This window comes from Magnolia sinica, chromosome 5, assembly GCF_029962835.1.
Source record: "Magnolia sinica isolate HGM2019 chromosome 5, MsV1, whole genome shotgun sequence".
In the NCBI taxonomy this organism is placed as follows: domain Eukaryota; kingdom Viridiplantae; phylum Streptophyta; class Magnoliopsida; order Magnoliales; family Magnoliaceae; genus Magnolia; species Magnolia sinica.
Window position 1 is genome coordinate 93,408,513 of NC_080577.1, and position 19,251 is coordinate 93,427,763.

The 19,251-nt window shown below is 41.6% G+C and overlaps 1 protein-coding gene across 1 annotated transcript in view; it reads right to left on the minus strand.

The window, feature by feature from the left end:
- Positions 1-2,592: 2,592 nt before the first annotated feature.
- LOC131246318 (proteasome subunit alpha type-5-like) overlaps positions 2,593-19,251 on the minus strand; it is a 32,647-nt gene continuing 15,988 nt past the window's right edge. The window contains exons 5-10 of the mRNA XM_058246297.1: positions 16,344-16,457; positions 16,155-16,256; positions 15,184-15,242; positions 14,850-14,952; positions 3,151-3,216; positions 2,593-3,016 (exon numbers count right to left, since the gene is read on the minus strand). Of these exons, the coding sequence (XP_058102280.1) occupies positions 2,924-3,016; positions 3,151-3,216; positions 14,850-14,952; positions 15,184-15,242; positions 16,155-16,256; positions 16,344-16,457 (537 nt within the window). The 3' untranslated portion in view covers positions 2,593-2,923. The remainder of the gene's footprint in view (positions 3,017-3,150; positions 3,217-14,849; positions 14,953-15,183; positions 15,243-16,154; positions 16,257-16,343; positions 16,458-19,251) is intronic.

Below are 19,251 nucleotides of genomic sequence, written 5' to 3' on the forward strand. Positions count from 1 at the left end.
ATGTCGTGTGTGTGTGTATGTATGGATGCATGCATGGATGGATAGATGGCCAACTGGATGGTCGGAAGGATGGGTGGATGTAAGTATGTGCATGTATATGTATGCATGCATAGATGGATGGGTGAATCATGCATATCCATATATACGTATATGTCCTTGTATGTATGTATGTATGCATGGATGGTTGGACGGATGGTTGGATCATACATAGGTTTTTATACATATGTATGCATGAATGAATGGTTGGATGGATCCAACATTTTCCCCATGCTTTCTTTAATCAAAGATATATGCTTTTATGCCTCTGTTAAAGGAAATTTTATTATATGATTTTCAAATATACAAATATATGTATCTTAGCATCTCCTTAAATATCATTAAAAAATTCAAAAATTTTTCCATGCTTCCTTGAGTCATGATTGTAGGCTCCATTAAAGGGAAACTTGTTATGTACATCTATTTTATAATTATTTTATTTCTAAATATGTAAATATGTATTTTAGCATATCTTGGAATTTCATTGAGAAATTCCACTATTTTCCCCATATTTCCCTTAGTCGAAGATTCATTTTGGGATATCGGTAATAATATCGGCAATATCAATTCATATTTTTATATCTCTAACCAGCGATACATGTAATGATATTGACCTCCGAACACTGATTGGAAGCTTGTGATCACCCAATTGGCATGATTTTTGCATCATGACTCACTCCTAGTTGTATGAGTGAATGAACGGTTCGGATTGACAATAGGTTATCCTGTGTGCTATTTCAAAAGTTTCGGGACGTTGCTAACTCCCTATGAAAGTGGAGAGGTTAGCAAAAACCAAAAATAGAAACTAATGTACAATATAAGGTCCCTTAGTAATATGTTGTTTGTGGAGGATGAGACGTTGCTTGACGTGGTTTAAGAGTAGGGCTGTCCACAGACCGGGTGGAAGGTTGTCTTCTAAGTCATATTAGCTTGGGTCGGGCCCCTTTTTAGTACGGGTCCAATTCAAAATTTTGAATTTGTTGGGCCTGGACCTGGCTCATTGGCAACCCTAAAGAGAATGTAAATGCTCAATTTGAGATTTGAAGGTCGTAGAGTCTAGAGGCTTACAAATTAGCAGAGAGAAAATATATGGCTTGCTTGGCAGATGTGAAAATGAGTTCATCTCATTTTAGTTGATTGCAATTATGTATTAGAGATCATATTTCTTTCAAATAACGATTAATGACAATCTTTGAAACCAGCAATCATAACATCTAATGCATAATTATGATTAAATAAAATTGGATGAACTCATTTTTAAGCACCTACCAAACAAGCTCCAATATCTAAATGCAACTTTAGTAAGAACAATTATAAAGGAGACATTTTAGCTAAATCAATGACAACTAATTGCCCAATGTGATGTGTTTCATTACCTTAACTCTATTTTATTTGAAAGGATAGGACAGACTCTTGGGGATGTTTCTGATAAAGCTAGAACTAGAAGGATTAAATGGATATGTGCCTATGGGGGTGTTGTGGCCACTTGATTTTTGGGAAGACTAGAAAGGAGAGAATCATGAATAAAATCATCCAAACCAACCAAAAGATTAGATCCAATAAGAAATAAATTGAAGAAGAGCAAATTGAAATGTTTCAATCATGTGCAATGAAGACCAAAGATGGCTCGCATTACAAGGAAACAAACAGTGAGTAGAGTTCAAGGGCCAGGAGAAGAATACCTAAAAGGACTCCGTTTAAGGTGGTTAAAAGGAATATAAAAGCTTATTAAATGCTCTTAAGAATGATTGGCCAAACAGCATTCGAAGGCTAACCCTAAAATAGTTGGGACAAGGATATGATGTTGATGTGATTGGATGCTAGTGTACTTAAATTTTAGTTGATGGCCCACTCAAATAGGAGCAAATCTAGACAGTTTATTTCAGATACATGTATCCAACACTTAACCATTTCCAACTGCATGGATGAATATCATTCCTGTGGCCCTCAAAATTGTCCCAGTTGAATGATCTATTGAACAATATTAGGCCTGTTTTTCAGTTGAATGTGGACAACTGTTCTCTTTTCAACAGTTCGATGGGTATGCCACAAAACAAACAGTTGAGATTGTCCCACACTGAATTACAACAACGACTGGCGGTCTGGATTACAGGAGCACAGGCCCCATTTGCTACTGGATCCTTACTCTTGCTCCGGTGGTAGACTCTCAGGAGTTTCAATACCCGGTCAAGGGTTCGAGTATCTATAGGTGGTGAAATCCCACTACGGCGTGAGTGTGTGTGCGTGTAAAAAAAAAAAAAAGAAGGCCCCATTTGCTACTGTTGAAAACCTGCAAATACTATGAAAGATGCAAGCAGTGTCATATGAATATAGCCTTCCTCGTTGATGTGACAAAAACCAGAACACAAATTCGAAGTGAATGAGCCTGGGATTTGGATGGCTTCTGATTAGGAAAAGGTGAACTAAGAGAGAAGATGCGTCTCTAGCCACTAGAAATTTTGTGCTTTCTGAGTGAGAAATATTTTTGCCCTTACCAAATGCTGGAAATACCGCATTGCTAACACATGACAACATTTATGATTTATATGGACTGCATTCTGTGTAAGATCAGTGTAGGATTCAATTGTGTAAGACCAGTGTAGGATTCAATTCATTACACCAGCAACAGATGTTTTGACAAAGTATTTTCAGTTGTATGGCTAGGATCCAAGATGACCGTCTTCTAACAGGGCATGAAACACAAGGGGTTTCACTCATAAAGGAGAAACAAAGTTGAAAAGGGAAGACACCAACATGGCACACAGGCATGAGATCCGAGTCATCCACCATGTAGGTCCCACCCACATCTAAGCAAAACCCTATAAACAAAATCCTAGTGAAAGTGTATGTATAGGGTGAAAAAAAGAGGGAAATCTGGGTTATTCTCTCATAGGCGAGTGATGACAGCCTCCACCTCAGCCGGGGAATAGAGATGGTAGGTTGGAGCCACCTTTGCAATATCAACGTTATTTGGGGTCACCTGATACATCAACCCAGGCTCAATTTTAGATTAGCCTGAAGAAAAATAATGGTTGTGAGAGAAAAAATAAAAAAATAAAAAATCTGCCTTTTGTTTTTAGGTTTTGTTGTAAATGACCGTCTGCAAATCCTTACTTTTTCTTCCATCACTTGCTTCAAGATGGAAAGAGCTATGGTTTCAGCTTCTTGAAGAGTTATGTCCTGCAAAACCAAAACGATTTTTCTCAAAAAAAAAAAAAAAAAAAAAAAGAAAAAAAAGAAAAAGAAAAAGAAAAAGAAAAAGAAAGGCCGTAACAGCCACTACAGGCCGTATCGTAATGGTAATTGATGAGGATATCACTCGCACATGCACGCCCCCCCTAAGCACGTATGCAAGGAGGAGGAGGGCCCCACCATCAATCTGGATTGATGACGACGTCCAGGGAGGGCCTCCTAGTTAGAAGACTGCGTTTTGGTTCGTTGAAGTGGACCCGATAGTCATGTGAACCCCACTATGGGTTCTCATGATCGTGACCCACTATTCTAATTAATCTAGTACTTTGAGTTTTGCTTATTATTGTTATTATGAATATCATGGACGGTTTAGATTGCTTTTGTGCACATGGCGCGAGTTTTGGGGTATATGGTTTTATTATAAATAAGCACCCCTTGTAGTTTTTTTTTTGGCTCATTAAAGATTAATAAAATTTCTGCGTTTTTTTGCTCCTCTAAATTTCTAAATTGTGAAGATTCAATTGGGTGTGAAACTCTCCCTTCCTCGAAGGGCCGACGACCGTGGTGCGAAGCCACGCCTATCCTGATTCGCCCCCACCTTCTTCCATTTATATTTCTCTTCTCCTACAATCATCTACGCTTTAAATCCATCTTCTATTGCAGTTGTTTTTCTCTCTACAACAGATTTCTAGAATCTGTCCCTGCGGAGGGCTGAAACTTCGGTGGAGCACTATGCACAAACTGTGCATCGGATCAAGCTAAAATTTGGGGGTTTTGGAGTCCACCCCTGGCCAACCAGGGCCAAGCTGGTCTTTTTCTGAATAGTGGGCCCTACACACGTGCAGCCGTAATCACACGCACGTGTGTCTGGGCCATTATTGCTGTCACATATGTGGTACTTCTCTGGTTCGTCTCTCTCCTCTCTTTCATTCCTCTTTCGCCCAAAATCCCTAAACCTAACCCTAAATTATTCAAATTCCCAATTTTATGCCATTTCTTCAACCTTAGGGTTCCCCAAATTGAAATTTCTGAATCCCTTGGATTGGGGGAATTATTTATGTGCATGTGTAGATGAATTTACCGTCCTTTGATTCTTGTTTAGTCTATAGTTTTAATTGATCCGGCCCTAGCATGTGTAGGCCTGGATCCGCATAAGATTCTCCTTGATTGAGTGTTTGAACTTTTGTGTAGGATGTGGAATTTTGTGTAATTATTTCTGAACTAGTGTGATCTAAAGCCTGAAAATCTTGCACATCGTACTTGAATTTCATGTCCTGCATCAAATTTGGTACCAGAGCACAAGGTTTTTATAGGGGAATGCATTACATGTTTATGGTTTAGTTTATTTGTGTCCATTATGCATTAAGTATCATTATATAGAGTTGTTTAGAGGCCTATAATTTCTGATATAAGCAGCTGAATTTTCTGCTATCAGAAAATCCGCATATCTCTTTGCTGGATTTTCTGTTGACAGATTTTTTGGATAAATAGGTTGCTGGAAATTAAGTAGTATTGTGTCGTTTTCTCTAAATAGAGTCCTATAGGAGCATTTAGTCCTATCTAGGCGCATATATTCGTAGTAGAAGGTCCTTAGATTGAGTTAGTAGTTGTATGCCCACATGCACGGGTCATGGTTTTGGCTTGCACCCTACACTAAACATAGAGCAATTGCAAGAGTCAATGAATAAACTGACCCAACAGTTTGAGTCTTTGGGTAAGCGCTTAGAATAACGTATGGACCAACGCTTTGAGCAATTTAATGTGCGCGTTATCCGACTAGAGACCTCCGCCGGGGCAAACCCGACCATTGGGGAAGATGCCCAATGTCAAGCAGGTGGTCAGGAGGTTAGACCAAGGAATGAAGATGGCCAAGGAATTGGTCATGGGGGCGCACCCGTGCACCCACCCCGCGAGGGACATCATGAACAATATGACCCAGATACGCAACTCCTCAAGGGAGTTAGAGTAGATGCCCCTACGTTTGATGGCCACTTGGACCCTAAAGCCTTTTTAGACTGGCTAGCGGATATGGACCACTATTTTGAGTGGTATGATATGTCGAATGCTCGTCGAGTCTGATTCGTCAAGATAAAGCTTATGGGTCAAGCAAAGAAATCTTGGGCTACTGTAGAGTGAAAGAAAGAAAGAGCGAGGGAGCTCCCAATAGTCCATTGGGGAGAAATGAAAGAAACACTTAAGGAGAAGTACCTCCCTTTCTCTTATCGCTTACGGTTGATTGAGGAATGACAGTCTCTTCGACAATGTTTCATGAGTGTGGCGGAATACATTGAGAAGTTTGAAGAGTACTTAACCAGGTGTGAAGTTGATGAGGATCACGTACTCACCCTTGCTCGATTTAAAACGGGCATCCGTACTGACATTATGAGAGAATTGCTCGCCAAAGACATAAACACTATTAAACAGTTGTATCAAGTAGTGTTGGAGGTTGAGCAATACCTCAAAGCATCCGTGGGAAAGCAATTTGAGTTTCGCGATTTTGGCGCTAAGGCCAACCCTTCTGGGGCTAAGCCTAACGCTGGGTACCAAAGTAAACCTTCCAGTAATTTTCAACCCAGGCCCAAGGATGATAAGGGTAAAGAAGTTATTGGGTCTAGCTCACGTAAGAGTGGAGCAACTAGGTGTTTTAGGTGCCAAGGGTTTGGTCACTTTGCCCACCAGTGCGACACGAGAGAGGGCACCAACGTGCTCCTTATTGATGGGCAAATAGAAGTATTGCCCCCAGAGAGTGACGGTTAAGAGGAAAAATATGAGACAGTCAAAACCTCTAGTGATGAGGGAGAGAGCGTAGGAGTCTGCGACCCTCGTAGTTGTGCGTTGTGCCCTTGCTTAAGCCAAGAACACTGACGATTGGCGCCGCAACGCGATCTTCTATACTTAGCAAAATGTGGGGAAAAGAGTTGTAAAATGATTGTTGATAGTGGTATTTGTGCCAACGTGGCATCAACTAGCACTGTGAACCATTTGGGCTTGAAGCCCATCCTCAACCCCATAGAGTGTCCTGGGTTGATGAAACTTCCATTCCAGTCTCGCACCGTCGTCTTGTTCCTATTTAGTTTAGATCTTATAAAGACACACTTTGGTGTGATGTTGTTCCCATGGATGTGGGCCATATCATTTTAGGTATATCTTGGCTATATGACAGGGATGTCACCATATTTGGTCGTTCGAATGTGTGTACATTCTGGTTTGAGGGCAAGAAAGTCAAGTTAAATCCACTTTCACCTAAGAACACTACTGGAAAGGAGTCCACCACACAGAGTGGTGTGAGCGGTTCAAAAGAATTGAAGGAGTTGAAGTCTAAGTTCAAGTCTCTCCATATTCTGAATGCCAAAGGCTTTGAGCGAGAAACTGAGGCGGACTCGATGGTATACACCCTTGTGCCTAGGGAAAGTATACCAGAGGCTAGTGTAGAGTTACCCACTGAGGCCATTCAGGTAGTGCATGAGTTTCGTGATGTCTTTCCTGATGATCTACCGAATGAGCTTCCCCCTATGAGGGATATACAACATGCCATTGATTTAGTCCCTAGGGCGACTCTACCAAACCTCCCTCATTACAGAATGAACCCAAAAGAGCATGCAGAGTTGAAGAGACAGATTGATGAGCTCCTAGAAAAGGGTTTCATTCGAGAGAGCATGAGCCCGTGTGCCATGCCCGCCCTTCTTACACCTAAGAAGGATGGCACATGGAGGATGTGTGTTGATAGTAGGGCCATCAACAAAATCATAGTCGAGTATCGGTTTCCCATATCGCGTCTTGATGACATGTTGGATATGATGGCCAATGCTACTATCTTCTCAAAAATTGACCTCAAAAGTGGTTATCACCAAATCCGTGTACGCCCTGGTGATGAGTGGAAGATGGCCTTCAAGATGACGGATGGGCTATACGAGTGGCTAGTTATGCCTTTTGGGTTAACTAGCGCCTCAAGCACTTTTATGCGTGTGATGACCCAAGTGTTGAGGCCCTTCATGGGGAAGTTCTTGGTCGTATACTTTGATGATATCTTGATTTATAGCATGACCAAGGAACAACACCTCAACCATTTGAGGCAGGTTTGTAGGATCCTTAAAGCCGAGAAATTGTACGCTAACTTAAAGAAGTGTGCGTTTTTGTCTAGTAGTGTTATCTTCTTAGGTTTTATTGTGTCTGTTGAGGGCATATCGGCGGATCCTAAGCAGGTCAAGGACATCGTTAATTGGCCTGAACCCCGCAATATTCATGAGGTACGCAGCTTTCATGGCTTAGCCACCTTTTATAGGTAGTTCATTCGAGGTTTCAGTTCCATTATGGCTCCCATTACGGATTGCATAAAAAAAGGAAAAGTTTCAATGGACAAAGGCAGCTTCGAAGGCCTTCAACGAGATAAAGGTCAAGATGACCGAAGCTCCAGTCATGCGACTTCCGGATTTTTTAAAAGCTTTTGAAGTCGCATGTGACGCGTCAGGAGTCGACATAGCAGTACTTAGTCAGGATGGGCACCCTGTTGCCTGGTTTACTGAGAAACTGAAAGAGGCGAAACAAAAGTATTCCACCTATGACAAAGAGTTCCATAAGGTAGTGCAATCACTGCACCATTGGCGTCATTACCGATTGTCGCAAGAATTCGTCCTATTCTCAGATCACGAGGCCTTGAGATATCTGAACTCTCAGAAGAAATTAAACCTTAGGCACGCCAAGTGGGTTCAATTCTTTCAAGAGTACACTTTTGTGCTTAAGCACAAGGCCGGTGTAGAGAATAAGCCTGCCGACGCGTTGAGTCGTCAAGTCGTGTTACTCAATTCCATGAGTGTCGAAGTCACGGGCTTCGAGCGCATCAAAGAAGATTATTTTGAGTGTCTAGATTTAGGAGTTGTGTACGCATCGTTGTTAGAGTATGTCAGGAGCTAGCCGTGAGTACTTGGTTTTAGACGGATATTTGTTTAGGAGTGACTGCTTGTGTATACCTCGCACCTCCCTCCGTGATTTTCTTATTTGAGAGTTACATTCAGGAGGGTCGCGAGTCATTTTGATCGAAACAAGATCATTGCCCTAGTGGAGAAAAGGTTTCATTGGCTAAGCCTCAAATGAGACGTGCCCAAAATTATAGGGCAATGTCGTACTTCTCAACCGACAAAGTAGAAAAAGCAAAATACAGGATTATGCACACCTTTGCAAGTTCCATTAATCCCTTGGCAGGACATCAATATGGACTTCGTGCTTGAACTCCCCAAGACTATTCGGCAACACGATTCCATATTTGTTGTCATGGACCATATTTCTAAAATGGCCCACTTCATCCCTTCTTCGAAGACCTCCGACGCATCCCATGTTGTCAAGCTCTTCTTTAGTGAGGTCATCAAACTGTATGGGTTACCAAAAACCATAGTGTCTGACCATGACGTGCGATTCATGAGTTACTTTTGGAAGATACTATGACACATGATGAATACTAGGCTCCAATTTTCTTCTGCCTACCACCCTCAGACCGATGGTCAGACTGAGGTGATCAATAGGAGCCTAGGGAGTTTGCTTAGATGTTTAGTGGGGGAGCATACCAGGACGTGGGACACCATATTACCTATAGCTGACTTTGCGTTCAATAGTTCTGTCAATAGGTCCACAGGTCTAAGTCCTTTTGAAGTCTTTACTGGTTATAAGCCTAGGAAACCTATTGACCTTGTCCCTATGTCATTGTCCCATAGGCCATCAGAGTTTGAAGAGTCCTTTGTGCATCACATCCATTTATTGCATCAAGAAATCAGGTGAAAGATCATTACCAGTAACAAACATTACAAATTTTCTGCAGACCAGCATAAACGTTTTAAGGAATTCAATATAGGGGACTCTGTGATGGTCCGCAGTAGGCCTGAGCGGTATCCTCGGGAGGCCGTTCGCAAATTACACGCGTGTAGCGCTGGACCCTTCAAAATTATAAAACGAAATGGTCTCAGTGCATATGTGGTAGATCTTCCACCTTCCATGCAACTTAGTTTCACATTCAATGTGGAGGATTTAGTTACTTTTCAGGGGACCATTGATACTTTGTCCGGCTCTTCGCCCAACCATCCTGATTTCCCAGACCTGTCCCTTGATTCATGGCCTCTTCCCAACCCTTCTTCTCAGCCTCTACCTCCCATACATACCCTTCCCATACCCAGAGAAGAAATAGAGGATATTTTGGACCATCAGATAGTATCAACATCGGACGACAAGTTTCAAAAGTACCTGGTTAAGTGGAAGTCATGCCCAACTTCAGACAGTACGTGGCTCACTGAGGAGGAGCTTCAGAGACTTGATCCTGATATCTTGGAGCGGTTCAGGAGTTTTATTTCGCCAGTGGCGAAATCTTTGCAGTCGGGGAGAGTTGATGGGGACATCACACGCACACGCACACCCCACGCAGTCCTCTAACTAGGAAGCCTTCCCTGGATGTCATCATCGATCCATATCGATGGTGGGGCCTCCTCATCTTGATGATGAATACTAGGCTCCAATTTTCTTCTGCCTACCACCCTCAGACCGATGGTCAGACTGAGGTGATCAATAGGAGCCTAGGGAGTTTGCTCAGATGTTTAGTGGGGGAGCATACCAGGACGTGGGACACCATATTACCTATAGCCGAGTTTGCGTTCAATAGTTCTGTCAATAGGTCCACAGGTCTAAGTCCTTTTGAAGTCGTTACTGGTTATAAGCCTAGGAAGCCTATTGACCTTGTCCCTATGTCATTGTCCCATAGGCCATCAGAGTTTGCAGAGTCCTTTGTGCATCACATCCATTCATTGCATTAAAAAATCAGGTGAAAGATCATTACTAGTAATGAACATTACAAATTTTCTGCAAACCAGCATAAACGTTTCAAGGAATTCAATATAAGGGATTCTGTGATGGTCCGCATTAGGCCCGAGTGGTTTCCTTAGGGGGCCGTTCGTAAATTACACGCGTGTAGCGCTGGACCCTTCAAAATTATAAAACGAAATAGTCTCAGTGCATATGTGGTAGATCTTCCACCTTCCATGCGAATTAGTTTCACATTCAATGTGGAGGATCTAGTTACTTTTCAGGGGACCACTGATACTTTGTCCGGCTCTTCGCCCAACCATCCTGATTTCTCAGACCTGTCCCTTGATCCATGACCTCTTCCCAACCCTTCTTCTCAGCTTCTACCTCTCATACATACCCCTCCCATACCCGGAGAGGAAATAGAGGATATTTTGGACCATCAGATAGTATCAACATCGGACAACGAGTTTCAAAAGTACCTGGTTAAGTGGAAGTCATGCCCAACTTCAGACAATGCGTGGCTCACTGAGGAGGAGCTTCAGAGACTTCATCCTGACATCTTGAAGCGGTTCAGGAGTTTTATTTCGCCAGTGGCGAAATCTTCGCAGTCGGGGAGAGTTGATGAGGACATCACGCGCACACGCACGCCCCACGCAGTCCTCTAACTAGGAGGCCCTCCCTGGACGTCATCATCGATCCAGATCGATGGTGGGGCCTCATCTTGATGATGAATACTAGGCTCCAATTTTCTTCTGCCTACCACCCTCAGATCGATGGTTAGACTGAGGTGATCAATAGGAGCCTAAGGAGTTTGCTCAGATGTTTAGTAGGGGAGCAAACCAGGACGTGAGACACCATATTACTTATAACCGAGTTTGCGTTCAATAATTCTGTCAATAGGTCCACAGGTCTAAGTTCTTTTGAAGTCGTTACTGGTTATAAGCCTAGGAAGCCTATTGACCTTGTCCCTATGTCATTGTCCTATAGGTCATCAGAGTTTGCAGAGTCCTTTGTGCATCACATCCATTCATTGCATCGAGAAATCAGGCGAAAGATCATTACCAGTAACGAATATTACAAATTTTCTGCAGACCAGCATAAACGTTTCAAGGAATTCAATATAGGGGACTCTGTGATGGTTCGCATTAGGCCCGAGCAGTATCTTCGGGGGGCGTTCGCAAATTACACGCGTGTAGCGCTGGACCCTTCAAAATTATAAAACAAAACGGTCTCAGTGCATATGTGGTAGATCTTCCACCTTCCATGCGAATTAGTTTCACATTCAATGTGGAGGATCTAGTTACTTCTCAGGGGACCACTAATACTTTGTCCAGCTCTTCGCCCAACCATCCTGATTCCCCAAACCTGTCCCTTGATCCATGGCCTCTTCCCAACCCTTCTTCTCAGCCTCTACCTCCCATACATACCCTTCCCACACCCAGAGAGGAAATAGAGGATATTCTGGACCTTCAGATAGTATCAACGTCGGACGACGAGTTTCAGAAGTACCTGGTTAAGTGGAAGTCATGCCCAGCTTCAGACAGTACGTGACTCACTGAGGAGGAGCTTCAAAGACTTGATCCTGGCATCTTGAAGCGGTTCAGGAGTTTTATTTCGCTAGTGGGGAAATCTTCGTAGTCGGGGAGAGTTGATGGGGACGTAACGCGCACACGCACACCCCCCTACGCATGTACCCAAAGATGAGGAGGCCCCACCATCGATCTGGATCGATGATGACGTCCAGAGAGGGCCTCTTAGTTAGAGGACTGCGTTTTGGTTCGTTGGAGTGGACCCGATAGTCATGTGAACCCCACCATGGGTTCTCATGATCGTGACCCACTATTCTAATTAATCTAGTACTTTGAGTTTTGCTTATTATTGTTATTAGGAATATCATGGACGGTTTAGATTGCTTTGATTAGTTGTTATTTTTTATTACTTCGTTTCCAAGTAATAGGCTGCGCACATGACGCGAGTTTTGGGGTATAGGGTTTTATTATAAATAGGCACCCCCTGTAGTCCTTTTTTTTTTTTTTTTCTCATTGAAGATTAATAAAATTTCTTCATTTTTTTACTCCTCTAAATTTCTGAGTTGTTGAGATTCAATTGGTGTGAAACTCTCCCTTTCTCGAAGGGCTGACTACTGTGGTGCGAAGCCACATCTATCTTAATTCGCCCCCACCTTCTTTCATCCATATCTCTCCTCGTATAAGCATCTACGCTTGAAATACATCCTCTATTGTAGCCGTTTTTCTCTCTACAGCATATTTCCAGAATCTGGCCCTGCAGGAGGGCTGAAACTTCGGCGGAGCACCACGCACAAACCGTGCATCGGATCGAGCTAAAATTTGGGGGTTTTGGAGTCCACCCCTGGCCGACCAAGGCCAAGATGAAATTTTTCTAAATATGGGGCGCCACACACGTGCAGCCAGGATCACACGCACGTGCATCTGGGCCATTACTGCTGTCCACACGTGCGTTACTTCTCTGGTTCGTTTCTCCTCTTTCACTCCTCTTTCACCCAAAATCCCTAAACTTAATCCTAAATTATTTAAATCCCCAATTTTATGTCCTTTCTTCAACCTTAAGGTTCCCTGAATTGAAATTTCTGAATCCCTTGGATTGGGAGAATTATTTTTGTGCATGTGTGGATGAATTTACCCTCATTTGATTCTTGTTTGGTCTATAATTTTGATTGATCCGGCCCTAGCATGTGTAGGCCTGGATCCGCATAAGATTCCCCTTGATTGAGTGTTTGAACTTTTGTGTGGGATGTGAAATTTTGTATAATTGTTTCTGAACTAGTGTGATCTAAAGCCTGAAAATCTTATACATCATACTTGAATTTCATGTCCTGCATCAGTAATGGTGGTGGCCATTACGGCCATCATTACCATTATGGAATACCCTACCCAAGATACTCCCCTCCACACCACGTAGCCCTTGCACGGAGCCTTCTTGAATGTCCCAACCATTAAGGGAGGTCTTACTCTCTCCTTTCCCTATACACCACCATCACTTACCTAAGAGAGCTTGATTAGCACCCCTGATAGATTGGATATCTAGGCCTCCTGATTCCTTTGGTTTGCAAACATCCTTCCAGGCAACAAGATCGAAGTGGTGATGATCCTCTTCTGTTGTTCCACAGAAATTTTCTTCTGGATGGATTAAGGTTTAGCCACAGCAAAGAGAAGGCATCTGATCATGGAGAGCATACAAGATGGGATGGATCGAAGAACGGCCTTCACCAAAGTGATTTTGCCTCCCATCAATAGAAGCACTCCCTTCTAAGCTACAAGTTTCTTCTGGGTTCTTTCAATCACAGCATCCCAGCCACTGGCTCTTTTGCAAACAATAGGAATTCCAAGCTGTCTCACGTTGGGACCTTCCAGCTAGCATCCAATTGTTCTGGCAATGTCCGTGAGAAGGTCAGGATACAGTTAATTCCCAGCTATTGAGCTTTTGGACAACTTTACTCACAGGCTAGAAACCACTCCGAAAAATAGATCAAGATATCTGACAACGTAATTGCTTTTTTCATCAAGCAGTTCCCAAGCAGCTTGGTATCATCTGTGAATTGGGTGTAGGAGATCCTGATGTTAGATATACCCACCCTCATGCTCTCTATGAGCCCCAGACCCACAGCTTTCCGCAGGACACATGAAAGACCCTCACCATCAAGATGAACAGGAGTCTGATGCAGGACAATTACCCACTTGCTCTAAAAGCTTGAACTGTTAGAGCATGACGAATTAATTGCCATGAATCAAGTTGGTATCAGAGCAGGAGGTCTCGTGTTCGAGTGGTAATACAACATGGGGGTGGGCAATGCAAATAGATGTCAATGGCAGTTCTAACTCGAGGGGAAGTTAGGATGAAATGACGTGGCTTAAGAAAGGGTCCCACAAAAGCCTAGGAGTGCACCCCAAGGCTGTCCAATTAGAGAACTGGACCTCACAATCTGATCAATCAGTGAGATGGGCCCCAAAACCTAATGGGCAGCTTTCTAGGCCCATGAAGATGGCCTGATAAATCTATGGGCATATAAGGTGGTCCTGAATCCTGATCAGTTAGTTTACTCCATACGTTTGATGCATTCGAAAACATGGGTCCACAAATTCATAGAGTTTGGCACTTCTGGTCCTTAAGTTACATTATGTAATTGTTATAGTTAGTCAGTTACTTGCTGAGCAAGTTTCCCTTTATATGTTTTCGTCATGTTTTTGTGATCCACATTACAGGTGTCAAACAGTGTCGAAATTTGCATTTGTTAGCCTCCAAGCAATCCCAAAATCATGCAATTCTGACATGAATTGCAGTAGTTATGACCAATTTAAGAATAGGCTGCATGATTGCGATGGTATAGGAGTTTTTTTCCCCCCTTTTAAGGATGATAGTTAACTGACAGGATAAGAGATACCTAACACTACAATTTTATTGAAATAGATGGTTTATGGATGGGGAGGATTATACTGAAGTTTTGGTTCCCCATATATACACAATTTGTAGATGCCATATGGTTTTTTATATAATGAAAATTAACATTTGGTTGAATGATGAGTAGTGAATCAAACAGAAACGACTTTCGTAAGCCTGCCTGAAATTGGAGTACTTTGAGATCAGTAGGTGAGTTGACTAGAAGTTCCAGGTTTAATGTGACTCGAAACTTGAAGCCTCAAATCAAAGTGTGTTGCTTCGATTCATATACCCTACATCAGTAAGGGGTGTCCAGATCCCAAAATAATAATAATAATATAATAATAATAATAAAGAACAGCTAAAGCATCCAAGATTCAGAAGGGAAAAAAATACAAAGTTTGACCTAGATGACCAGATACCTTGTTGTATTGCTCCTGCAATGAGCTGTCGGCTCCTTCAGAACCTGAACCTATTGCCTTTGCATTGCATTGCCAAAATGTACCAGACGGGTCTGTGTAGTATCTGCACATGACAAGTTCCTAGTCTTAAAACTGCACCAAGCATTGAAACTGGCCGTCATAAATTTTATGAGGGTCATTGCTTGTCTGATATCTTAGTAGAGATAGGGAGATCAGTGTTATGCTATAGAATAACCTCCAACTATAGGCATTATATTTCCAAATAAAAGATGAACATTACTTACCAGAGACCAAGAGTAAAAAAAAGAAAGAAATGAAAAGTTCAGGTACTTACAAGCTAGGCCCATGCTCATCGTGGCCTGCAATCAAAAGCGATACACCAAAAGGTCGGGACTGTAATATTAGAAAATATCATCCCATTAGAAAGCAGCAAAATACATGCCATGTTCTTTGACATTCTAGAACAAGGGACTTGCTACACAAGTGCAAAATCAGGAGAAAAGAAATAATAATAGACAGATGCGGAAGAAACAAGAAAAAAGAAATATCTCTAAAAATCTTCGTTCACACAGCTACAGCCCACAGGAATCCTTTCTTTCAACACTATTCAAAAGCACATCAAAATATCAGAACAAGCCTTGGCATTCAACCAATAAATTTGCATTCTAAACCAACCAAAACTTGGTAGACAAACTAAACATCATAGAATGTGTAAATACATAAATTCGACCAAGTGTTGAGATAAAGAAAGAAATCAAAGCAAGAAACAATGACATACAGGATACAGCCAACTTCAAGTGAATTTTATATACAGCCCCATCTCTCCTACCAACATGTCCCATGAGTAAAACATCCGAGCCCACGCAAAACATGGGCCCGGCTATGAAGATCACTTGGTGCATAAATCAGGCCAATCCTCTCATTAGAGTCAGACAGTCAGCTATCTGTCGATTTCAGGGTGTGGCCCACCTGATGAGGGACTGGCCTGATTTTCTTGCCAGGTGATCTTCATGGTGGGTCCCATCTTTTTTGCACACATTTGGTGTCCTACAAATATACCATGTCCGGAATGAAAGGTGCTGTAGTTCACATAGTAGGTTGTATGTAAGCATTTCTCTCATCCAAAAATCACCAGTATCCATTTTGACATGTTTAGGGATATCGGTGCAAGGATTATCTAAACTCAAAATCATATACCCAAGAATGCAACTAGAGATAAGGCGGCGGCAGAATTTTCATACTGAAGACACTATGTGCCTGGTAAACATAAGACTATCGTCTGTTTCAAAAGGATTGAATTATAACCATTGATTCTTCATCGCCTTCACCAAATCGGAGAGCAAGATCACATAGCGCTTGTGTCGTGGACTCAACGGTCATTGGTTCACCATATGAGAACCTGTGATTCTGACCAAAAAAAAAATGTTCACAGAATAAGTTAACCGATAACATACTACTTTGTAGCTAGAAGCAGTGAGTAAATAAAAAAAGCACCTGAGTTTCAACGCGTGCATGCTCAACAAGAGTACGTGCATCAGCAATGAGTCCACTCATAGCACATCCTATATGTTCATCGATCTCCATAATTTTCTCCACACTGCTTGGCTCCTGCAACAAAGATGGAACAACTCAGGAGCTACAGAATTGGTTATATTCAGACTGCAAAGAGCTCAAAAATCCCATGATAATAAATGACATGGTGTCAACAAATAAAAACAGTATGCTAGGAGTGGAGTTTTATTAAATAGGGTAATGGTAAATTTTTATTAAATGAAAATCTTAACTGAGAAGAGTCAATTTTTTCATCAAGACAAACACAAGATTACAAGGATCCAAACCCCTCCCTACATTCATGATTAAATGAAAATCTTAACTGAGAAGAGTCAATTTTTTCATCAAGACAAACACAAGATTACAAGGATCCAAACCAGCTAGTCTTGCCTATCTAATCACATTCTTCGAGTCACCTTCATTGATAGAATTACCAAACAATGCTAAGCAGATTTGAAGTCCATCCCTCGAAGGTTTGACTTCCACCTCACTGGAATTCCTAGTCCCTCAAACAGCCAAAATAATGATTTCCAACAATTGAGCTTCCACCACCTCACTGGGAGGTCTTTGATGTACTGGGTGTTAGGGATTCAAATAATGCTAAAGCCGACTGATGCAAGACCGATGCATGAACCAAATAACATGTGAGATCAAGTAGTAGAATTAAGATAATTAATTTAAAAAAAAAACGCAAGCATTGCCGTAATCATCATGAATTCCGTGAAAACCAAAAGAACGTCATGCATGATCCTAGCCTAAGTTACCAACATCATCATATAATATCATTAAATAAAACAAAACTAGGATCTAATGGATGTAGGGACATCCAATTAGCATAGGGTATAGTCTCTTTCAAAGTAGAAAACCTAATACAACCTAGGGTAAAAATTAGGGTTTGAGTAATTTGGGAAAGTGAGAAAATTAGAGATTTTAGGTTTATGGTTAGGGTTTTGGGAATGGAAGAAATGAGTTTTGATATAAGAATGACGGAAAGCCAAAAGAGGCAAGGGATGGCTGTATAGCCAACTCGAAGGATTCATACGTGTAACCATACGGTCATACGTGTGGCATGGGATGGACGGGTTAGGTCGGTTAGGGTTTGGGATTGTGTACACGTAAATGAAAGATGGGTTTATGAAATGATGAGGGCTTAGGGTGGGAGAATCAAAGAATTCGAAGAAAATACCTTGATGGAGGAGAAGAGAGAGGATGGCGTAGGGATAGATGGAGACCTCGCAGTTCCGTTGATGAAGATTAGTCTCGCACCAATCTTCCTTCCAAATCGTATGGAAGTATCTTCAAATTGCATGAAGATGGAAGAAGAAAGCAAAAGCTTCTCTCTCTCTCTCTCTCTCTTCAAAAAAAATCACCAAAGCCAATGAGGGAGAAGGTCATACGGCCACCATCTTTTATAGATCCAAGAAAGTTCGAAAATTACAATAAACACTATCTTTTGTGAATTTTGACGAAAATAGACCTAGTCTAACTAACTAAAAACACTCATAATGGTGTCCAAACATAACACAAACAAAACTAAATCCTATAAACTGATAAAAGTTGAGCAAAACTAATGTGGATGATCCGCGATCAATGGCCCGATCATGTGATCCAACGGTTTGATCGCCACGTCCCTCCGACCCATTGGCCTGGATCACTCCATAAAACAGCCCATGTGCATCTTCCCAGTGTGGGGTCTTCCAGATGCTTGCACATGCAGATAGGGTCTTCAGTACGATCACGGATACTCGCCTAGCCACCGGGAAATCGGTGTGGCCCGTTGAATTCTTGTGGTCATTGACAAGAGCCAGTGAATTTCTTCAAATTGTTTTGTTTTGGTATTTACTCTTACTCTTTCTCTGCGCATTGTCCATCTGTTCACCCTTGTTCCTTTTTTCTGTTCTGAATAAAATCTTTTGCCTCCCATTAAAAAAAAAAACACCTATTTCTATTTTTCCTATTAAAGTTGTCTTAAAGATAGTATTTAGACACAAGGTTGCCTTAAAAAGTCCACCTCAAAAAATGCATCAAACTCTTTCATCACTGATGCTCATTGAGCAAAGAGGAAAATAATGAAATCCCGAATTTCAAATAATATTTTGTAAATAGTTAAATTTCTTCTTCCGAATTCCCACATAGTTGCAGAAAGAAACATTTTGCACCAAGGATTAAAAACCAGCTTCAATGCATGGTATCAGTCACCACTGAAACCCAGGTGATGGCCGCATCGGCCTATCAGGCTGATAAAGGCAACTTTAGTGAAAAAGCTTTGATACTTTGGTAGAGTATGATGATATACAAAAACTTTGAAATTGCATGTATGGCATATAAGAATAAATATTTTTTTTCCCCTGAAAATTGACGATTTCATTAAATCTCAAAAAAAATATATAAGGATCCAAATTAAACCACTCTAATTATGCATGTATCTTGAAAAAAAAAAGATGCTTATTTGATAATCTGATTGTTAGACTAGTGGGCATTTATTGGACGTTTTTCAAAGTGAATAATATGCAAAGGTCCTATTTCAATAAACAAGTGTCCATGAATCAGAGGTTAGGATTGTTCAACCAATCAGATTTTGGGATGTGAGTTAGCAACAGTGGGTTCCACAATTTAGCCGGTTTATTTTGAGTAGATGCGCGCACCGTGTATACAATGTTTGAGTGATTGTGTATCAAGTGGCATACTCTAGCATACTATCAAATACCTCCCCTTCAATTAAAACGAAAGAGGGCTTGTTCCAGCTAATGCACTTGTATGGTATTGGTAACCACACGATGCGGTAGTTTTTGGCTCATGATGATGTCTGTGTGCAATCCAAACTGTCATCAAATGGGCCCCACCATGAGTA